At 47.8% G+C, this 19,965-nt stretch overlaps 2 protein-coding genes across 2 annotated transcripts in view; both read right to left on the reverse strand.

Annotated features, from left to right (window-relative positions):
• Positions 1–12,442, reverse strand: part of fbxo4 (F-box protein 4) — a gene marked incomplete at its 3' end in the record, with an annotated part of 15,673 nt that extends 3,231 nt beyond the window's left edge. The window contains exons 1-3 of the mRNA XM_084457313.1: positions 12,425–12,442; positions 1,672–1,928; positions 473–693 (exon numbers count right to left, since the gene is read on the reverse strand). Of these exons, the coding sequence (XP_084313439.1) occupies positions 473–693; positions 1,672–1,907 (457 nt within the window). The 5' untranslated portion in view covers positions 1,908–1,928; positions 12,425–12,442. The remainder of the gene's footprint in view (positions 1–472; positions 694–1,671; positions 1,929–12,424) is intronic.
• Positions 12,443–13,496: 1,054 nt separating this feature from the next.
• Positions 13,497–18,950, reverse strand: rimoc1 (rab7a interacting mon1-ccz1 complex subunit 1; the record flags this gene model as incomplete). Its single annotated transcript, XM_084457366.1, has 6 exons — positions 13,497–13,912; positions 14,234–14,348; positions 15,222–15,353; positions 15,540–15,686; positions 17,496–17,605; positions 18,857–18,950. The coding sequence occupies 6 exons, from the start codon at positions 18,948–18,950 to the stop codon at positions 13,677–13,679; spliced, it is 834 nt and encodes a 277-aa protein (XP_084313492.1). The 3' UTR covers positions 13,497–13,676.
• Between the last annotated feature and the right edge of the window lie 1,015 nt (positions 18,951–19,965).

Below are 19,965 nucleotides of genomic sequence, written 5' to 3' on the forward strand. Positions count from 1 at the left end.
ACCTCGCCCCCCCCCCCCCCCCCCCCCGTCTCACCGTGGACCTGGCGCTGGGGGGTCCCCACCACCTCGCCCCCCCCCCCCCCCCCCCCCCCGTCTCACCGTGGACCTGGCGCTGGGGGGTCCCCACCACCTCGCCCCCCCCCCCGCCCCCCCCGTCTCATCGTGGACCTGGCGCTGGGGGGTCCCCACCACCTCGCCCCCCCCCCCCGCCCCCCCCGTCTCATCGTGGACCTGGCGCTGGGGGGTCCCCACCACCTCGCCCCCCCCCCCCGCCCCCCCCGTCTCATCGTGGACCTGGCGCTGGGGGGTCCCCACCACCTCGCACCCCCCCGCCCCCCCCGTCTCACCGTGGACCTGGCGCTGGGGGGTCCCCACCACCTCGCCCCCCCCCCCCGCCCCCCCCGTCTCACCGTGGACCTGGCGCTGGGGGGTCCCCACCACCTCGCCCCCCCCCCCGCCCCCCCCGTCTCACCGTGGACCTGGCGCTGGGGGGTCCCCACCACGGGGAGCACGTCGGGGGCGTGCATGAGCCTGGTGACCAGGGACACGTCCAGCTGCTCCATGCCGGGGCCCAGCATGGCGTACCGCGGCTCGGCGGACGGCGCCAGAGACTGCAGGAGGGAGGTCACGACCCCGTAGGGTTGGCGCGGCGGACGCCAGCGCTGTCTGCAGGCTGGGCTGCCCCTCAGGTAGCTGGGAGTCAACGACAACGGCCACGCCTCTTCCTGTCAACTGTTTGTGGTGCTGGTCGCTATGACCTTAGTCTGGCTGAACGGATGGAGGTTTTGAGATAAGAATCTAATTTGTGACCTTCTATTCCGGCCAATCAGATTCAATCCCCCAACATTATTTAGCAAGGGCGCCGTTGGGGGGAAAAAAACCAAGCTTGGAGTTGAATATCTCTCGCACACACAGTGGCCTCACACACACACAGTGGCCTCACACACACACAGTGGCCTCACACACACACAGTGGCCTCACACACACACAGTGGCCTCACACACACACAGTGGCCTCACACACACACAGTGGCCTCACACACACACAGTGGCCTCACACACACACAGTGGCCTCACACACACACAGTGGCCTCACACACACACAGTGGCCTCACACACACACAGTGGCCTCACACACACACAGTGACCTCACACACACACAGTGGCCTCACACACACACAGTGGCCTCACACACACACAGTGGCCTCACACACACACAGTGGCCTCACACACACACAGTGGCCTCACACACACACAGTGGCCTCACACACACACAGTGGCCTCACACACACACACAGTGGCCTCACACACACACAGTGGCCTCACACACACACAGTGGCCTCACACACACACAGTGGCCTCACACACACACAGTGGCCTCACACACACACAGTGGCCTCACACACACACAGTGGCCTCACACACACACTTCTTGGGCTGGTGCCACCCTCCTTTGCCAACACCTCTTTGAAACAAGATTGTGATTGGTTCAAAGAAATACAGCATTTTTATCCCTATCTCAGAATGATAATTGGGTGTAGCCACTAGACAGACGCTTCTCCAACGCTGGAACAGAACAAAACAAAGTGTGGAGAAAGCTCTGGCTATGCAAGACTACAATGACACCAAATGATGGATGGATTCATTGATTCATCAGTATTGATCTGCATACTCAGCCATGAAGTCATGTCGGGGCTCCCGGGGCACCCCCTCTGTCTCCTCCTCCCCATCACACAGGGGCGCATGCAGGGCCTTCAGATGGGACATGGTCACATGGTCCACGCAGGGCCAATCAGGCATGTCCCTGAGCAGGAAGTATCGCCATAGCAGTGGGTCTCGGACCACAGCCTGCCAGTAGCGACTGGTGGCTCCCAGGCGACAGAGGTCAGCGGGAGAGAGCAAGGTCATGATTAGGAAGTGAAGGTTCACCTGAGGGAAGCAGGGTGAGGGAGGAGTCAGGGGGATGAGGAAAGAAGGAGAGAGAGAGAGAGAGAGAGAGAGAGAACAGGATTGAGAGACGAGAGAGAAAGCAGGATTGAGAGAGAGCGAGCATGATTGAGAGAGAGAGAGAGAACAGGAAAAAGAGAGAGCAGGATTGAGAGAGCAGGGGTGAGAGAGAGAGAGAACAGGAAAAAGAGAGAGAGCAGGATTGAGAGAGAGAGAGAGAGAGAGAGAGAGAGAGAGAGAGAGAGAGAGAGAGAACAGGAAAAAGAGAGAGCAGGATTGAGAGAGAGAACAGGAAAAAGAGAGAGCAGGATTGAGAGAGAGAGATAGAGAGAGAACAGGAAAACGAGAGAGCATGATTGAGAGAGGAAGAGAGAGCAGGGTTGAGAGAGGAAGAGAGAGCAGGGTTGAGAGAGGAAGAGAGAGCAGGATTGAGAGAGGAAGAGAGCAGGGTTGAGAGAGGAATAGAGGTATATTGGGGGGAGAAAGATATGATGAGAATTGGTGATGGAGCTCATAGATGCTCATAGACAAATGCAAGCCGTAGCGTGATATCAGATATCAGACTAGCTAGCTAGCTAGCTTCGGATATCAAGAGTTGTAGCTAGCTAGCTAGCTGTCTCTCTCCAGAAATTAGATTCGCAGGTGACACAATATAATCTCATTTGGCTTGGTTCCATACATTTTTAAAATGTTATTAAGCTCGTTAAGTGCACCAAGTTATTCAAGGCTATTTTTAACTCTGTATCCATGAACACATTAACTATTCTAAAATGTTCCCTCAGTACAGGATTTTTTCCATCAGCACTTAAACCTGCCCTGGTAAACCCATCCTGAGGAAAAACTAATTGGACTCCTCAGTCCTCAGTAATTTTAGACCAATCTCCAACCTCCCTTTTTAAGTAAAATTCTAGAAAAAAGTTGTATTTAAACAGCTAAATGGTTTCCTAGCTGCAAACTTTTCAGTCTGGTTTTCGCCAGCATCATAGCACAGAGACAGCGCTGGTCAAGGTTGTGAATGACCTCAGAATCAATGCTGACTTGATAAAGCTCTCTGTCCTCCTGGACCTGAGTGCAGCGTTTGTCACTGTAGATCATAATATTCTTGTTAGAAGACTGGTGAACTGGGTCAGTCTCTCCCTGCTTGTCCTTGACTGGTTCAGAATGTATTTAGGCTAACTGGCCGAGAGTTTTTCATTGCCCTTGGTGACCACAGCTCAAAAAACACTGAGATGTCATGTGGGGTCCCACAAGGATCAATTCTAGGGCCCTTACTTTTCAGTCTGTACGTTACCCCTATGTGATGTTGCAGTGTATTTCAAATGCACAATCTTTTTGTGGAACAGAACTTCAAGGAGGCCAAAACGTTGAATCATCAATTTATTGAGCATGCCTACACAGGGTCGAATCTTTAGGAAAATACTAAAGTTTCTCTTACGAGGTGGCAAGCTTTTATCTAGCTTCAGTCCAGGAATCACATGACAAACAAATTTACATACAAGGGATGTTCATTTAACACATATATGGTCACAAACAGTTCAAATAGTATTCTGACTGGTCAATGGGTCAACTGGTCTTTGCATCAGCTGAGCTCTTGCCCCCCTTCCTGGGACAATGGGGCTGCTTGGGTTCTTCCTGTGTCCTCCTAGATTCATGTTACTACTGTCAACTGACTTCAGAGACACTATCTTATTGACTCAGGGGCAAAGGAACGCTGACTCAGGGGCAAAGACCTCTGTTGAGACTTGAAATAACACAGTTCTAACTAAAGTGAAGGTATTTCATTATTCTAATGAAATGATTACTACATGAGAGTAATACAGACATGTGATTGATGTAATACAGTATAATACAGTATAGAAATATACTACAATGTCATGAGAATGAACAACATTAGCTACCATAGCTATGCTGATGAAACCCCTTGACTACAGCTCAGTTGACCATTTGACAGAATGTATTGCTGACATAAATGTGTGGATATTACAGAATTTCCTCCAGTTAAACCAGAACAAAGCTGAAATATTGATCATTGGTGAAAAAGAGAGAGTGCACTTACTGTAACCTTAAAAACACTGTCACTGAATACGAAATGCCAAGCAAGAAGCTTAGGTGTCATGCTGGACTCTGATAGCTTTGAGGCCCATAAAGAATGTGACAAGGACCTCATTTGATCAACTACGAAATTGCCAAGGTGAAACCTTTCCTCTCCCAGACTGACGCTGAAAGACTAATGCATGTTATATTACTAGCAGGTTGGACTATTGTAACGCTCTCCTGTCTGGCTACCAAACAAAGTGATTAGTCTGATTCAACTGATTCAAAATGCTGCAGCACAATTCTTACAAAGATCCGAAGGAGGGCTCACATTATACCAGTTTTACAAACCAGGCCAGGTCCAGCCTGACTTATGTGTGTTGGCTGGCTTGTTTCTGTGCGGGACTGGTAGGACGGTAATGTCTGATAAATAAAGATGAGTCTTGTCACCTGGACACATCAGTTCCAATGCTTCCAATGCTAATCCAGCACAATGAGAGCAGGATAGCCAGTTAGCTCATGAGCTCACAACAACTAGCAGCAGCTTCCATAACATTAATGGTAGCAGTCAGTGGCTAAAGCAGTTACACTGATGATTCCTGTAATGTTAGCTATTTTGCTGCAATGGGTTCAACTTTTGTTTCTGGATAAAGGTCATGACTTATTGTTTTGTTCAATTGCTCAAGTGTTGTCAGGTGTTGGTTCGAGTGTTAGAGTGTACAGTGGTGCATAATCAGTTGTCTATTGTATGGACAAGGTGCAAGGTGTCACGTGTTCACTTGTTGGTCCAGGGGGTGGCATGTGTGCCATTGTTATAATTAGAGTGAGGGCCTATGTATAGTACAACCAGAGTACAATAGACAACTGACTCTGCACTACTGTACAATATCACTTGAATCAACACCTGACAACACTTGAGCAATTGAACATCTTGTCTATACAATAGAGGACTTAGTCTGCACTACTGTATACTACTGCACAGTATACTTGACATGTAATTGCACTGCCTGTATCATGGACACAGTCACAGCCATCCATGATCAGATACTGCTGTCTGGCCATGTCCTGTCCGGGTGGGGCTTTCACCTGAAAACCATCTTTGGGGGGGCTGGACATCAGCGTTGCACAGCAGCCGACACCTGACTGGTGTTGCATCACGGTGTTCTCTGGCCTCAACCACACCAGGCCTCCCAGCATCAAAGCTGCAACAGAACAGAAGGGAGATAGTGCATTAAAATAGTGCATTAAAATATTGGCCAAAAATAACATTTATATAAAGCCTTTTTTGTGTCGCGTAGACTTACAGTACATTTAATCTGCATAATAACATGATATGGTGGTGAATAAAAACAGTGGTCAGAGCAGATTCCTGGTGCCACAGCACAGGTGGTGTTGTAGTCCTATCCCCAACTGAAAATATTGATCTAGTGATTAGTCAACCCATTGCTAAATCACAATCTACTAAGCTATCCCATAGGAATGAGCCTATAACCATACCAGCTGGGAAAGCTGACTTTGCTAGCTACCTAACCTAGCCCTAATGATATTGTCCTGCTCGATTGCTGTGCAACATATCAACTGACCAGTTGTTAAATGCATTTCACAACACTGGTTATTCTAGCCAGGAGGCAGTCCCAGTCAGCTGACGTTGCTTGCTGTGTGAATAGTTTAGCTACGTACGTTGTGAGGCAAGTGTTGGTGATAAGGACTAGCTAGCTCGTAGTAGCTAACCTTAGCTAAAGCACTTTGAGAGAACGTGCACAGTATCTCCAACTCCTCAGGCCTTGAGTTAGGTAGCTAACGTTAGCTAGCTATCACTGGGCTTCATTTCCTGAACTTAGCTTTAGCTTAGCGTGCAGCCAGGTTATGGGTTACTGTTTACTTCATATATTACTCTACATTTCAACCAGACATTCTCAGTCCCGTTGTCACATTCCGCTCGCTCATGCCAGACAACAGTCCTTTGCTGGTCCATTCACTTTGCCGTCAGAATAAATCGGTGTCGGCCTAGTTAGAAGAGGCGCTCATATTTACAAGTGTCAGATAAACATGAAACTTCACTTACCTAAGCAAAAGGGTCTATTTTAACAAATGCTGGGTTTTGAAGCCTCTGCGCTACCAATAAATAACTTATTTAGACGCCTTCTGTCTGAGTGAAATTATTTTTCCGAGGTAGTCTTCTTCTGTGGTGGTGGCGGTGCTTTGAAGCTTCAACCCAGCATTTGTTAAAATAGACACTTTTTCTTAGGTAAGTGAAGTTTCATGTTTATCTGACACTTGTAAATATGAGCGCCTCTCCTAACTAGGCCGACACCGATTTATTTTGATGGCAAAGTGAATGGACCAGCAAAGGACTGTTGTCTGGCATGAGCGAGCGGAATGCTACAACGGGACTGAAGGACTACATTTCAACCAGACATTCCAGTGAAACCAGGTAGTCAAAATAACTTACCTGATATAAAATGGGGTCCATCCCTAGAACCTCTTGATGATGTCCTCAGTCCAGTCCGTACACTTAATAATGGTGATTGCGTCTGTCTTCCTCTGCTACTGTTTCAAGAATGCGTGTGCATAGTTGTGCTGACTAGGCTGTAAAAGGGTCTATAATTAACAAATATGACCCACGCTCGTTACATAACTTCTATAACATCCAGTGACAAAATATGTCATGGTACCTTGGTATGTCCACACCTCGAACTCATAACCTTCGCCATGATAGGCAGCACACATGGAGGTATAATATAAACAGCGCACTATCCACTTGGCCACCGCTGACCTGGGAAATCTGTGGAGTCTTTTTGTTTTGATGTTCTGGGACCACTGCCTCTTGTGGTAACAACAATAGAACTGCAGGTCAACAACGACAACAGGGAGGGAGGGAAGGAGCGACAAATAGGATTCCCTCTTCTTGGTGTGTCGGCTTACAGCCAACACACAAAAAATCACTGCTACAGTTAGCTGTTTTGGAATACATTTTTAAGATTCTTTAGTCTATAAATCCTTACATAAACAAGGACCTATATCATATGTTAAAATATACACCTAGTAGGTCCAGAGCCGTGGGAACTATTTTGTGGGAGGGGGTGCTGTAAATATGAGGGTCTGGTGGTCCTCCCCATTGACATTTTCGACCTACTCAAGTTTGCAAACAATAGGCCTACACAGCCCCGCTGACTGATTATGATAGAACGCGTCATGTTTATCAATGAGCATAGCCTACCACCTATAATGCAAAATCAGGTCGCAACTGACACAAACCTGAGCAAACATGAAATGTCTGCCATACGCTATATTGCAAACAGGTCCAAAGCTTGCAAACAATACACAAACCCGCAGACTGATGACAGAAAGCGTCACGTTTATCATGCGTAGCCTACCGCTTAGGGCTATACGTTAATCAAATCAAATCAAGCTTTATTTGTGTAGCGCATTTCATACACAAAGGCAACACAATGCGCTTTACAAACGTAGGCCTACGTTAATGCAAAAACAGGGCCCATAACGTAGGCTATATTCACCACAGAAAACAATCAAGTCAGTAAGAAAGCACAATGCCAACACTGCAATACAAGTCTTATTACAAACCCAAGCCATTGCGCCCAGCACACAAGACTATCCAAATAGATATTACATTTTTTCCAGCACAAGACTATAAAAGTAGGCTTCTGCACGGCGGCAGATTATAATTAACCATGTCTTACCTTGAGCTGCTGCAGGGCGGGTCAATCACATCAGACCAAACGTGGCCTTGCGCTCGGGGGTTGTGTTGATAAAAGCTCTCATGAGGGTATGTATGTCCAGCGAGTTCAGAATCTCCGTGTGGACATGCATCAGGGCCAGGTGAGTAAGTCTCTTTTGTGTCATGGTACTGCGCAGCCATGTTTTCAGGCGACGCAAGGTAGAAAAAGTCCGCTCAGATGAGGCCACAGAGATGGGTAGACACAGACATAACTCTATGAGTTTTTCAGCTTCTACAAAGAGAGCTCTTGTCTGTGGATGGAGCTTGGATATACATACTGCTACATCTTGAACTGTGCTACAATCAGACCCTTTGGTGACATCGCCAAGCATTTTGAGCTGCAGATCTAGGCGGCCTGTGTCCAGCTCCTTGGGGAGGTGAAGGGGCTCGAAGTCCACTGGTTTCCCCTCTGCTGCTCGGATTACTGCCCTCTCTCTGGTTGCTGCTATTTTCATAGCATCCTGATCAAACCTTCTCGTCAGCTCCGCTGACACCAAATCAACCGCCTCATAAAAGTCACGTCTCCAAATCACCGTTGCTGTGTCGTGCGCCACGGCCTCTGGAACCGTGGTTTGGCGATAGCGAACAGGGGTTTTGCTCACCCTTGGGGCAGTGTCTGGCATCTTCAGGCCCATTTCTGGAGCACACCTTTCCACTTTGCGGACCATCTTCTCCACGATTTCGTCATCTCTCAGTGACACTACGCGCTCTTTGAGCACATTTGCGCATTCGAGCGCGCCGAGGGCACTTGCTTTGGGGCTCTGCAAGCTCTTGGCCACTGCCTCGCAAGGCTCGAACAGGGCTTCACTGCAGAGAAGACCGAACAATGTTCTCCCTTTTAGAGCCTGTTTGTATAGTCCCCCGATCTTTGCCCTCGCATCCCCTCTGACACTCTTGTCGTCTTTCAGCGTTTGCAGGGTGGCCAGAAGAGTGCTGTATGAGGAGCAAACGCGTTTGATGGCTGTCGTGCGGACGCACCACCTTGTCGGGCACAGGCCTAGGATGGTGACAGTCACCTCGTCACATCCGAAGAGCGATTCGTAAAGTTGTTTCCGCTTTGCTGATTCTCTGATTACAACCGCAACACCCTGTACAAAGTTCAAAGTCTCGGCCACAAGACTCACTTCGCGTGCGACTTCTTGTAGAACCAGGTCCAGCGAGTGGTTACTACAATGTACTTACAGTGACTGGGGGCATTCTTTTTTAAGACGAGCCTGAACTCCAGAAAAACATCCAGACATGTTACTTGCTCCATCAAAGCAATATCCTGTAAGGCGTTCAATAGGAAGGTTCAACCTTAAAAACACATCCTTAATGCACATGAAAAGAGTTTCTCCAGTGCTGTCTGGTGCACTATAAAATCCCAAAAATACGCAATGAGATTGGAGGCTGTTCCTGTCAACAAACTGCAGATTACACGAGAACTGCTCTGTACTACTCGCGTCGGTGGTGCCATCGGCTGTAAACCCATAAAAACTGCACCCCGCTGCACGGACGACAATATCCCTCTGGATGGCATAAGCAAACTGTTGGATTATCTCATTCTGAATGGTGTTGGACATCCAGTTGTCTCGTCTCGTGACCCACTCACGTTCTTTCGGGAGATCATAGGTGCGTTCAAGCATTAGCTCATAAAGTATTCCATCATGTAGTGTGTCACCCCGGAAGGCTATTCCCTTGCTGCCTAGGAATCGAATGGTTCTGAACAGTAGTTCCAAGACGTTTCGTGCTGTTTGCTGTTGTTTGGCAGCGGCATCAGACAAGAGGGCACTGATAGGAATGTTCCCCAAAGCAGCATGTCTCTGGACTGAGTCTGTGTGCAACTTGGATTTCTCGTGCTCTTTGAACTTTTCAATGGATTTCCGCCAGTTCGCAAACCCCCCTTTTACAAAAGTTGTAGCTTGTTCTCTCAGACGATCATGGTTTATCAGCTTTTTTTCTAACGCTTTCACACACAAAAAACACAAAACACGGTCACTCTCTGCCTCGTAATGTAGCCACCTCCATTTTGTAAACCACACTGCTTTGAAGGTACGACTAAAAATCTCTGAGCCAAAACGCCTGCCTGGAAAATTGAAGTCTGTTGGCTGAAAGGGCTCCTCAATTCCTTTTAGGCTACTGCTGCTAGCCTCTCCTCCCGCGTACGCTGCTGCTGCTGCTGCTGGAGTAGGTACGTTAACAGGCCCGGCTTCGATTTCGGCGGCAATGATGCTAGTAGTAGTAGGCCTACTAGGCCGCGAAGTGAGAGTGGCAGTGCTGCATTCCTCATCCTCAGGACGCTGGACTTCTTCAGTTCTTGTGCTTTTTTTAGGTGGTCTGATAAAAAATTCTGAAATTCGCTTCTGAGCGGCCATTGCGATGCTTCGGTTTGATCTCCACTAACGTATCGTTCATTTGAAACGCACCAACGGATGTAGGCTAGGCTACGTGCACAGCGTCAGCGTTTATTGGGTATTAATAATTATTAAATTATTCATTGCACATTTTCCCCAAATCTTCCTCAAACAAACTACCTTTAGATCAGTAACAACAGACAAATTATGTAAAATGTTTTAATGCATTGATTAAAAAGTGTACAACGTCAATCCGCCCCCAAAATATTTTTTCACACCAGCTCGCTAGGGGGTGCTGCAGCACCCTCAGCACCCCTAGTTCCCACGGCCATGAGTAGGTCCCTCAGGTCCTCTGGGACTGAGCTTTTAATGGTCCCTAGAGCCAGAACTAAGAGCCCTGGGGAGGTCCTAGAGCCAGGACTAAGAGGCCTGGGGAGGTCCTAGAGCCAGGACTAAGAGGCATGGGGAGGTCCTAGAGTCAGGACTAAGAGGCATGGGGAGGTCCTAGAGCCAGGACTAAGAGGCATGGGGAGGTCCTAGAGTCAGGACTAAGAGCCCTGGGGAGGTCCTAGAGCCAGGACTAAGAGGCATGGGGAGGTCCTAGAGCCAGGACTAAGAGGCCTGGGGAGGTCCTAGAGCCAGGACTAAGAGGCATGGGGAGGTCCTAGAGAGGTCCTAGAGTCAGGACTAAGAGGCCTGGGGAGGTCCTAGAGCCAGGACTAAGAGGCCTGGGGAGGTCCTAGAGCCAGGACTAAGAGGCATGGGGAGGTCCTAGAGCCAGGACTAAGAGGCATGGGGAGGTCCTAGAGTCAGGACTAAGAGCCCTGGGGAGGTCCTAGAGCCAGGACTAAGAGGCATGGGGAGGTCCTAGAGTCAGGACTAAGAGGCCTGGGGAGGTCCTAGAGTCAGGACTAAGAGCCCTGGGGAGGTCCTAGAGCCAGGACTAAGAGGCCTGGGGAGGTCCTAGAGCCAGGACTAAGAGGCATGGGGAGGTCCTAGAGTCAGGACTAAGAGGCATGGGGAGGTCCTAGAGCCAGGACTAAGAGGCATGGGGAGGTCCTAGAGCAGGACTAAGAGGCATGGGGAGGTCCTAGAGCCAGGACTAAGAGCCCTGGGGAGGTCCTAGAGTCAGGACTAAGAGGCCTGGGGAGGTCCTAGAGCCAGGACTAAGAGGCATGGGGAGGTCCTAGAGCCAGGACTAAGAGCCCTGGGGAGGTCCTAGAGCCAGGACTAAGAGGCATGGGGAGGTCCTAGAGTCAGGACTAAGAGGCATGGGAGGTCCTAGAGTCAGGACTAAGAGGCATGGGGAGGTCCTAGAGTCAGGACTAAGAGCCCTGGGGAGGTCCTAGAGCCAGGACTAAGAGGCATGGGGAGGTCCTAGAGTCAGGACTAAGAGGCCTGGGGAGGTCCTAGAGCCAGGACTAAGAGCCCTGGGGAGGTCATAGACCCAGGACTAAGAGCCCTGGGGAGGTCCTAGAGTCAGGACTAAGAGGCCTGGGGAGGTCCTAGAGTCAGGACTAAGAGGCATGGGGAGGTCCTAGAGCCAGGACTAAGAGGCATGGGGAGGTCCTAGAGCCAGGACTAAGAGGCATGGGGAGGTCCTAGAGCCAGGACTAAGAGGCATGGGGAGGTCATAGACCCAGGACTAAGAGCCCTGGGGAGGTCCTAGAGTCAGGACTAAGAGCCCTGGGGAGGTCCTAGAGTCAGGACTAAGAGCCCTGGGGAGGTCCTAGAGTCAGGACTAAGAGCCCTGGGGAGGTCCTAGAGTCAGGACTAAGAGCCCTGGGGAGGTCCTAGAGTCAGGACTAAGAGCCCTGGGGAGGTCCTAGAGCCAGGACTAAGAGCCCTGGGGAGGTCCTAGTCAGGACTAAGAGGCATGGGGAGGTCCTAGAGCCAGGACTAAGAGGCCTGGGGAGGTCCTAGAGCCAGGACTAAGAGGCATGGGGAGGTCCTAGAGTCAGGACTAAGAGGCATGGGGAGGTCCTAGAGCCAGGACTAAGAGGCATGGGGAGGCAGTCTTCAGCTCGTATGCCCCCAGCCTTTGAACACCCTGCCAGAGGACCTGAGCATGTCTGAGATCGTGGTAACTTTTAAGCGAGATCTTAAAATGTACCTTTTTAACATTGATTTTACCACGTAGCTTTACTTGTTTTAATATCTTAATTTGTATTCTGTTTTTATAATATTTACACTATCTTTTAATTTGTATTACTTTGTTTCTTTTAAATCTATTCTCAGTGTTCATATGATTTGTTTTATCCATCTCTTTGGAAAGCACTATGTGCTACAGTGATTTGTATGAATAGTGCTAGTATATAAATTAAATTACATTTACATTATTTTATCTCGAGTCCCACAAAAGTCATTCTTACGGGCAAACTGTCCAGGAAGCCCAGTGCTTCCTCATCACAGGCGAGGTATGGAGCTGCTGTCCGGTCATTTACACTTTTCCTTAAATTGGTGAAGTATTTGTCCTTAAGTTGTCTGAGGCTCTTGATGCCCACTGGTGCGTCGTGCTGGGGTTGTCCTGCCATCCTGTCATGTCTTCTCTAGGCTAATATGAGTTCACTTCCTTGTTGTTGGAATCGAAGCGGTGCATTGTGGTTATTGGAGTTTTATGCTGTACATGTACACACAACCACATGTAGCAGAAGGGAACAGATAAGTAAAATAATATTCTTTAACTGCATCCAGAAACTTTTTTTAAACCAACATATATTTATTTTCAATGAGGACATAAAAAAACAAATGCAATACTTTTTTGTCTTCCAAAAAGAACATCAACACAGCTTTTTCCATTTCAATGCATACTATCAAAATATCAGAGTTCCCTCTCTGGGCCGTTCCCCCTGGTCAAAGTGTGGCAAAAAATCTGACTTCAATACGTGGAAAAAAAAGAGGTGAAATATTACAAAGCTGATATTTTGAACAAAACTGTACATACTTGAAAATGTTAATGAACACTTCGGTTGCCAACAATAGCATTTCTCTCCTTTTGTAATAGATATAAATGCAATTAATTAAAACAAAAAAACAAAAACAAATGAAAGGAATAAATAAAAACAGCTGATGTGCGAAGTCTCATTCGCAGCAGGAATATCAGGAATCTTTTAACAATCTCTTATCTTTTTTTTTCTTTTTTTTTTTACATTTATAATTTTCTTAATAATTATCATATTTTAATAGCAATATTATTAATGTTATTCTACCACATTCTCAGAGCAAAACACATGCCCAACCAACAGTCTGGAATCTGGAAGATAAGTGCTTTTCAGGAGGACGGGGAGAATAAAATTTCATCAACACCCCCCCCCACCCCACACACACCTTAAACGCCTCCCCCCTCCCCCTCACCCTCACCCCCACCCCACACACACCTTAAACGCCTCCCCCCTCCCCCTCATCCCTCCCCCCTCCCACGGCACCCTCCATGCTGTTGAGCGCAAGTTCAACAGAGGCGGAAGTTTCCGACAGACACTGGTTCAAGTCAGGTTCATGACCCACTGCCCAAATAGTCAGGTTCATGACCCACTGCCCAAATGGTTCTGGGTTTGGATTTGGGGACTGAAGAGTCTGATCTTGGACCTGTGCCTGAGGGTAACTTGGACCTGGAAGCGGCCAGTTCTACTGTAAGATGCTCAGGATCTCCTTGGCGTTCTCCGTGTTCCAGCCCTGGCCCTGCAGGGGGCCCTCGCAGGCCAGCACGTATTTGTGGAGGATCTGCGTTCCAATGTCCCGGAATTGGAGGCGGTCCTCTTTGCGGTCCGTGGTGTCCACACTGCAGTCCTCGTACTTCACCGCCCAGAAGCACATCTCCCCAATGTACATCATCGTCAGCAGGTGGGTGTCCGAGAAGATGCCTGTTTGAAAACACACATGAAGCTCATAACCATGGCTTAAAACTGAAAAAGTGTACTCTGCATTTTATCACTTGGGCACTGATAGCTGGTTATCTTACACTTAGAAAAATCAAATGACCGTTGAGGTGTAGCTGCTTGGAAAATGTCACAGAATGTAAAAAAAAAAGAATAATTATTTGTTTAAATTTTTTTATTTATTGCTTTGATATATCTGAATCCGTCACTAAAACCACCATTTTGGTCATGAGACTGAATGGAATCGTGGAGGGCCCAAAGAAGAGCATCAGTGTGCAGCTCAACTGCCACTCGTGGCATGTTTACCTTCGGCCAGGAAGTTGGCTGTAGCAGAGTCGTGGAACACCACGCCGTCGTTGAGCTTCACAGAGTTCCTCACCTGGAGCATCCTCATCAGGTAGCGCACCCCCTCCTGGACACACTGAGAGAAGGACCTCACAATCACAATCACCTCAGGAAACACTACACCCCCTCCTGGACACACTGAGAGAAGAGTTCACAATCACAATCACCTCAGGAAACACTACACCCCCTCCTGGACACACTGAGAGAAGAGTTCACAATCACAATCACCTCAGGAAACACTACACCCCCTCCTGGACACACTGAGAGAAGAGTTCACAATCACAATCACCTCAGGAAACACTACACCCCCTCCTGGACACACTGAGAGAAGAGTTCACAATCACAATCACCTCAGGAAACACTACACCCCCTCCTGGACACACTGAGAGAAGAGTTCACAATCACAATCACCTCAGGAAACACTACACGCCCTCCTGGACACACTGAGAGAAGAGTTCACAATCACAATCACCTCAGGAAACACTACACCCCCTCCTGGACACACTGAGAGAAGAGTTCACAATCACAATCACCTCAGGAAACACTAGTGTAAATGTCTGGGCATCAAAAGACGTTTACTGGACAGCTGAAGTGATGCTCAGTTCTTTAGAGGCTAATGGGTTGGATTCAGTGACACTGCGGACCTGTTTGGGAGCATGGCTAATGGGTTTGATTCAGTGACACTGCGGACCTGTTTGGGAGCATGCCATCTGAGCAATAAACATCACTGAAGCAAACCTGAATCCTCTTTTATACTTTTGCATCATGAAATACCTCCGAAGGCTTGTTATGGGAGCACAAGTGTCAATGTAATTGTGATGTTTATGACTGTCTGAAATTTGCCGTTTTGATTTTTAATCTCAATTAAACTAACCTGGTTAAATAAAGGACAAATAAAATGAAATAAAAACAAGGAGATTGCTGTGGAGAGAGAAGGATCCAGGTCTACCTTAAGGAACGTGGCTTTGTTCTTCTTGATCCACTGCTTGCGTTGGTGGAGGGTGTGGCAGTACATGTAGAGCAGTGCTCCACGTCTCCAGTAGAGGCACTCTAACAGCTCCAGACCCAGCACCGACTGCACCTGCCACGGGGGGACAGAGAAGAAGGGCTCCATCATACAGTGTCTAACATGGTGTGATTTCTTTGTGTGTTCGTGTAGCCGCTTTGACAAGTGAGAGACAGGGACAGAGATAGAACAGCACTGGTTGTCCTCCACGGGTCTTCTGGTGGAATATCTCTAGCACACACAATGGCCTCACACACACACCTCTTGGGCTGGCGCCAGCCTCCCTGCCAGCACCTCGGGCTCTGTGAGGTCCTGCAACAGCTGCTGGATCTTAAACGGTGAACAGTCCTCAGGGAACTCCTGATCCACCAGCTTATTCTCCTCGTAGAATGTGATGTCCAGGATCACCTACACACACATACAGACACACAAAACTAATATAAAGCCCTATATTTTACATGCAAAGCATTTCTTTATCCCATCATCGAGTGGTGCTGGGTAAAGAATTGGATGGGAACTTAGGCCTGAATAGTATGGAGATGACAGAGAGAGACAGGTCTATCCTTGCATGCACACACACACAAACACATCCTTTCTCTCTTGATGGAGACCATCTAAAGACACACACTGTGTTCTATAAATCAGGGTCCAAAACACATCTTCAAGATTCAATATCAAGAGTCAAGATCTGTTTATTCGCCATGGTTTATACATGCTAGGAATTTGACTAGGGTGATGGCATACGCTGACGGACCCCACATAGGCCAGGGTGCAGGCCAGGACATGACAGTGCAAAGACATGACAGTGCAAAGACATGACAGTGCAAAGACATGACAGTGCAAAGACATGACAGTGCAAAGACATGACAGTGCAAAGACATGACAGTGCAAAGACATGACAGTGCAAAGTCATGACAGTGCAAATGCAAAATACAGTTAGGGATGCACCGATGCATCGGCCGATGTTGGCCTTGTTGACTGCCATCGGCCCATCGGCAAATAAAATGACATTCACCGATGGTAGTGGCCGATGTTATGTCGCAACAATTACGTCTTTTTTTGTTGCAAAACGTGTCCTACCCAGCTGCAGATTCGGAGAAGATCCGTGACGTAACGGCGCAAACACACGTGTAGTTTGCTTTCAAATTAAAGTGAAATAAAAAAATCGGCGTTTTGGAACCAAACACTTCATTTCTTTGTTTCCCTGGCACAAAAGGGGGAATAAAAAACATCGGCCATCGGCATCGGCTGGATTGTTATTTTAAACATCGGCATCGGCCCAGAATTTTGCAATCGGTGCATCCCTAAATACAATATAACTAATGAAAAGATAGGCACAATTGCAAATGACGCAATATGCACAGGATGGAGTGTGGTGAGCATATATGAGTGGGTGTGCAGAGTGTGGGGTGATAGATGAGTGAGTGGGCGTGCAGAGTGTGGTGTGATAGATGAGTGAGTGGGGGTGCAGAGTGTGGTGTGATAGATGAGTGAGTGGGGGTGCAGAGTGTGGTGTGATAGATGAGTAGTGGGTGTGCAGAGTGTGGTGTGATAGATGAGTGATGAACACACATTTACACAAAAAAACAACAAACAAAACTGTGCACCCCAAAACAGCGGGTCAGCCATGGTGGGTGCCTGAGCATGAACAGTGGCTGGGGGGTCATAGTTCATAACAAGGAACATCTCTGCTTCTAATCCTGAGCATGTACAGTGGCTGGGTCCTCCTAGTCCAGAACAAGGAACATCTCTGATCTAATCCTGAATCCACACTCAGATTGCTGACCTCCTGTCAGTCACACACTGTTGCACTGTTGCTGTTACTATGGACCAATTCCAGAGTTTGAATCTTGGGTTGGGCTTCGTTCTCTGAAGCAGCCCAGACACAGTTAATCAATTAGCAAGGCTTGACCCATGAAAACTCCTACTGTGGTACATGAAGGTTAGCTCGTGGAACTGAGGAGGGAAGTTGGATGTCAAATCGCTTACCGTAGATTGCAAGATCGCAAAAGTAAATTAAAGCAGTTATTTCTATATCTGAGACTGAGTGCAGACATTGAACATATGTGGTGAGGGTGTTCTTGCAGGCCTACTTACTAACAGGGCCACACCCTTTGGCTTGACCTCAGACATTCCTGACAGCATCGTAAATACAGGGAAGGGAACAGTATCACTGGACCTATAATTGAGACTGTAACATTTGATGGACTGCAATACCTGTGTGTAATCCTGGAGCAGCTTTGGGAGGCTGCTACTCTCTCCCCCTTGTCTGTAAAAGCTTTTCAACTTGTCTAGAATGGCAGATGCATTCTGTAAATAGTCATCATCTAGGAAAAAATATAAAGTATGTTAATTACTGAGTTACAGGTCCGTTACATCTATAAATGTCATAGAATACAAGTGTCATACAATACACCATCTTGCATTGCTCTTAGCCTATATCTGATATGTGCGAGACATGCAGGACATCAATGGTCACTTTGTAACATCGGGTTGACTTGTTTCTAGAAATGATTTTCTAAGACTCAATGATGGTATTGTTTGCATTATGGTGCTATGGGGAGCAGGGGACGTGATCATGGGTTTCTAGCTCATTGAGACAGCTAGCTTATAGCATCCTAGCTAGCTAGCTGCATAACGGAGCAGGCTAGCTGGAAGCACAGAAAACCTGTGAGTTATAGTACACAGTGACCTGCAGGAGGGGATGTTAGTACACAGTGGCCTGCAGGAGGGGATGTTAGTACACAGTGACCTGCAGGAGGGGATGTTAGTACACAGTGACCTGCAGGAGGGGATGTTAGTACACAGTGACCTGCAGGAGGGGATGTTAGTACACAGTGACCTGCAGGAGGGGATGTTAGTACACAGTGACCTGCAGGAGGGGATGTTAGTACACAGTGACCTGCAGGAGGGGATGTTAGTACACAGTGACCTGCAGGAGGGATGTTAGTACACAGGGGCCTGCAGGAGGGGATGTTAGTACACAGGGGCCTGCAGGAGGGGATGTTAGTACACAGGGGCCTGCAGGAGGGGATGTTAGTACACAGGGGCCTGCAGGAGGGGATGCTAGTACACAGTGGCCTGCAGGAGGGATGTTAGTACACAGTGGCCTGCAGGAGGGGATGTTAGTACACAGTGACCTGCAGGAGGGGATGTTAGTACACAGTGGCCTGCAGGAGGGGATGTTAGTAAACCAGATAAGCAAACATCAACAGAACACGACCTTCTAAGTGGGCAGCTAGCTAGCTAGCCGGCTAGGCTAACTCTGACCGTCACGTTAGCATGCTAGCGAGTAAGCTAGGAAACTTAGCTAGATATGAAAGTTGAATCAAATCTCGTGAGGTTAATATTAACACAGCTATCACATGCCCCATCACAACCCTTGGTTGTTGGTCACAGTGAGCTAGGTGTGCTCTGGGAGTGAACTAGTCAGGGGTGTTGTTATGGTAGCAGGCTAGCCGTTAGCACGCTAGCTAGTTAGCTTAGCCGCCTGCATGCTAGCTAGCTGAGGCTCTCAGAGACACGGGAACCAGCCGCCTCCTCGCTGAGCATGTTTCTGGTGTGCTGGTCTCTCCTACCTTGTTTCTCACTCCTCAGACTGGCGCATTTATGGTCCAGCTCGAAGATCCTTCTCTCCAGCTCCAAGCCCTGTCGCCTGCAGTCGTCTGCCATGACTACACACACACACACACACTCAGATGACTACACACACACACGTGACCCTCAGATGACTACACACACACTCACACCCTCAGATGACTACACACACAGTCACGTGACCCTCAGATGACTACACACACACACACACCCTCAGATGACTACACACACAGTCACGTGACCCTCAGATGACTACACACACACACACCCTCAGATGACTACACACACAGTCACGTGACCCTCAGATGACTACACACACACGTGACCCTCAGATGACTACACACACACACACGTGACCCTCAGATGACTACACACACACACACCCTCAGATGACTACACACACACACACACCCTCAGATGACTACACACACAGTCACGTGACCCTCAGATGACTACACACACAGTCACGTGACCCTCAGATGACTACACACACAGTCACGTGACCCTCAGATGACTACACACACGGTCACGTGACCCTCAGATGACTACACACACGGTCACGTGACCCTCAGATGACTACACACACAGTCACGTGACCCTCAGATGACTACACACACGGTCACGTGACCCTCAGATGACTACACACACAGTCACGTGACCCCAACATTATTACCATGCTCAAATGTTTAGCTGTTTTTTTCTCTTGTTTTAATATATTTATTTATTGAATTGATTTATTGGATTTTCTTTTTTCCATAATAATAGCAATACAAACACATAAACAATAATACAAACAAACAGACAATAATACTACTACTACTACTACTACTACTACTAATAATAATAATAATAATAATAAATATTGGTGTTTTTTTCTGGTGATCTGTAGCATCTGACTCTGATGCCAAAATAAACCGGTCAAAATAAAGTCAAAAGCTTTCAATATGTAAAGTCCAGTTTTTGTTTCTTGCATGGCTTGATGTTGTGATGATGATAGGTAAATGTGCAATAAGAATTATAATGGTAAAATTGATTGACTCGCTTTCTTGTCTTGAATCTTGAAGTCTGATCAATAGAATACAGGTTGCAT

The sequence above is a fragment of the Borostomias antarcticus genome (assembly GCF_949987555.1).
Source record: "Borostomias antarcticus genome assembly, chromosome: 23".
NCBI classification, from domain to species: Eukaryota; Metazoa; Chordata; class Actinopteri; order Stomiiformes; family Stomiidae; genus Borostomias; species Borostomias antarcticus.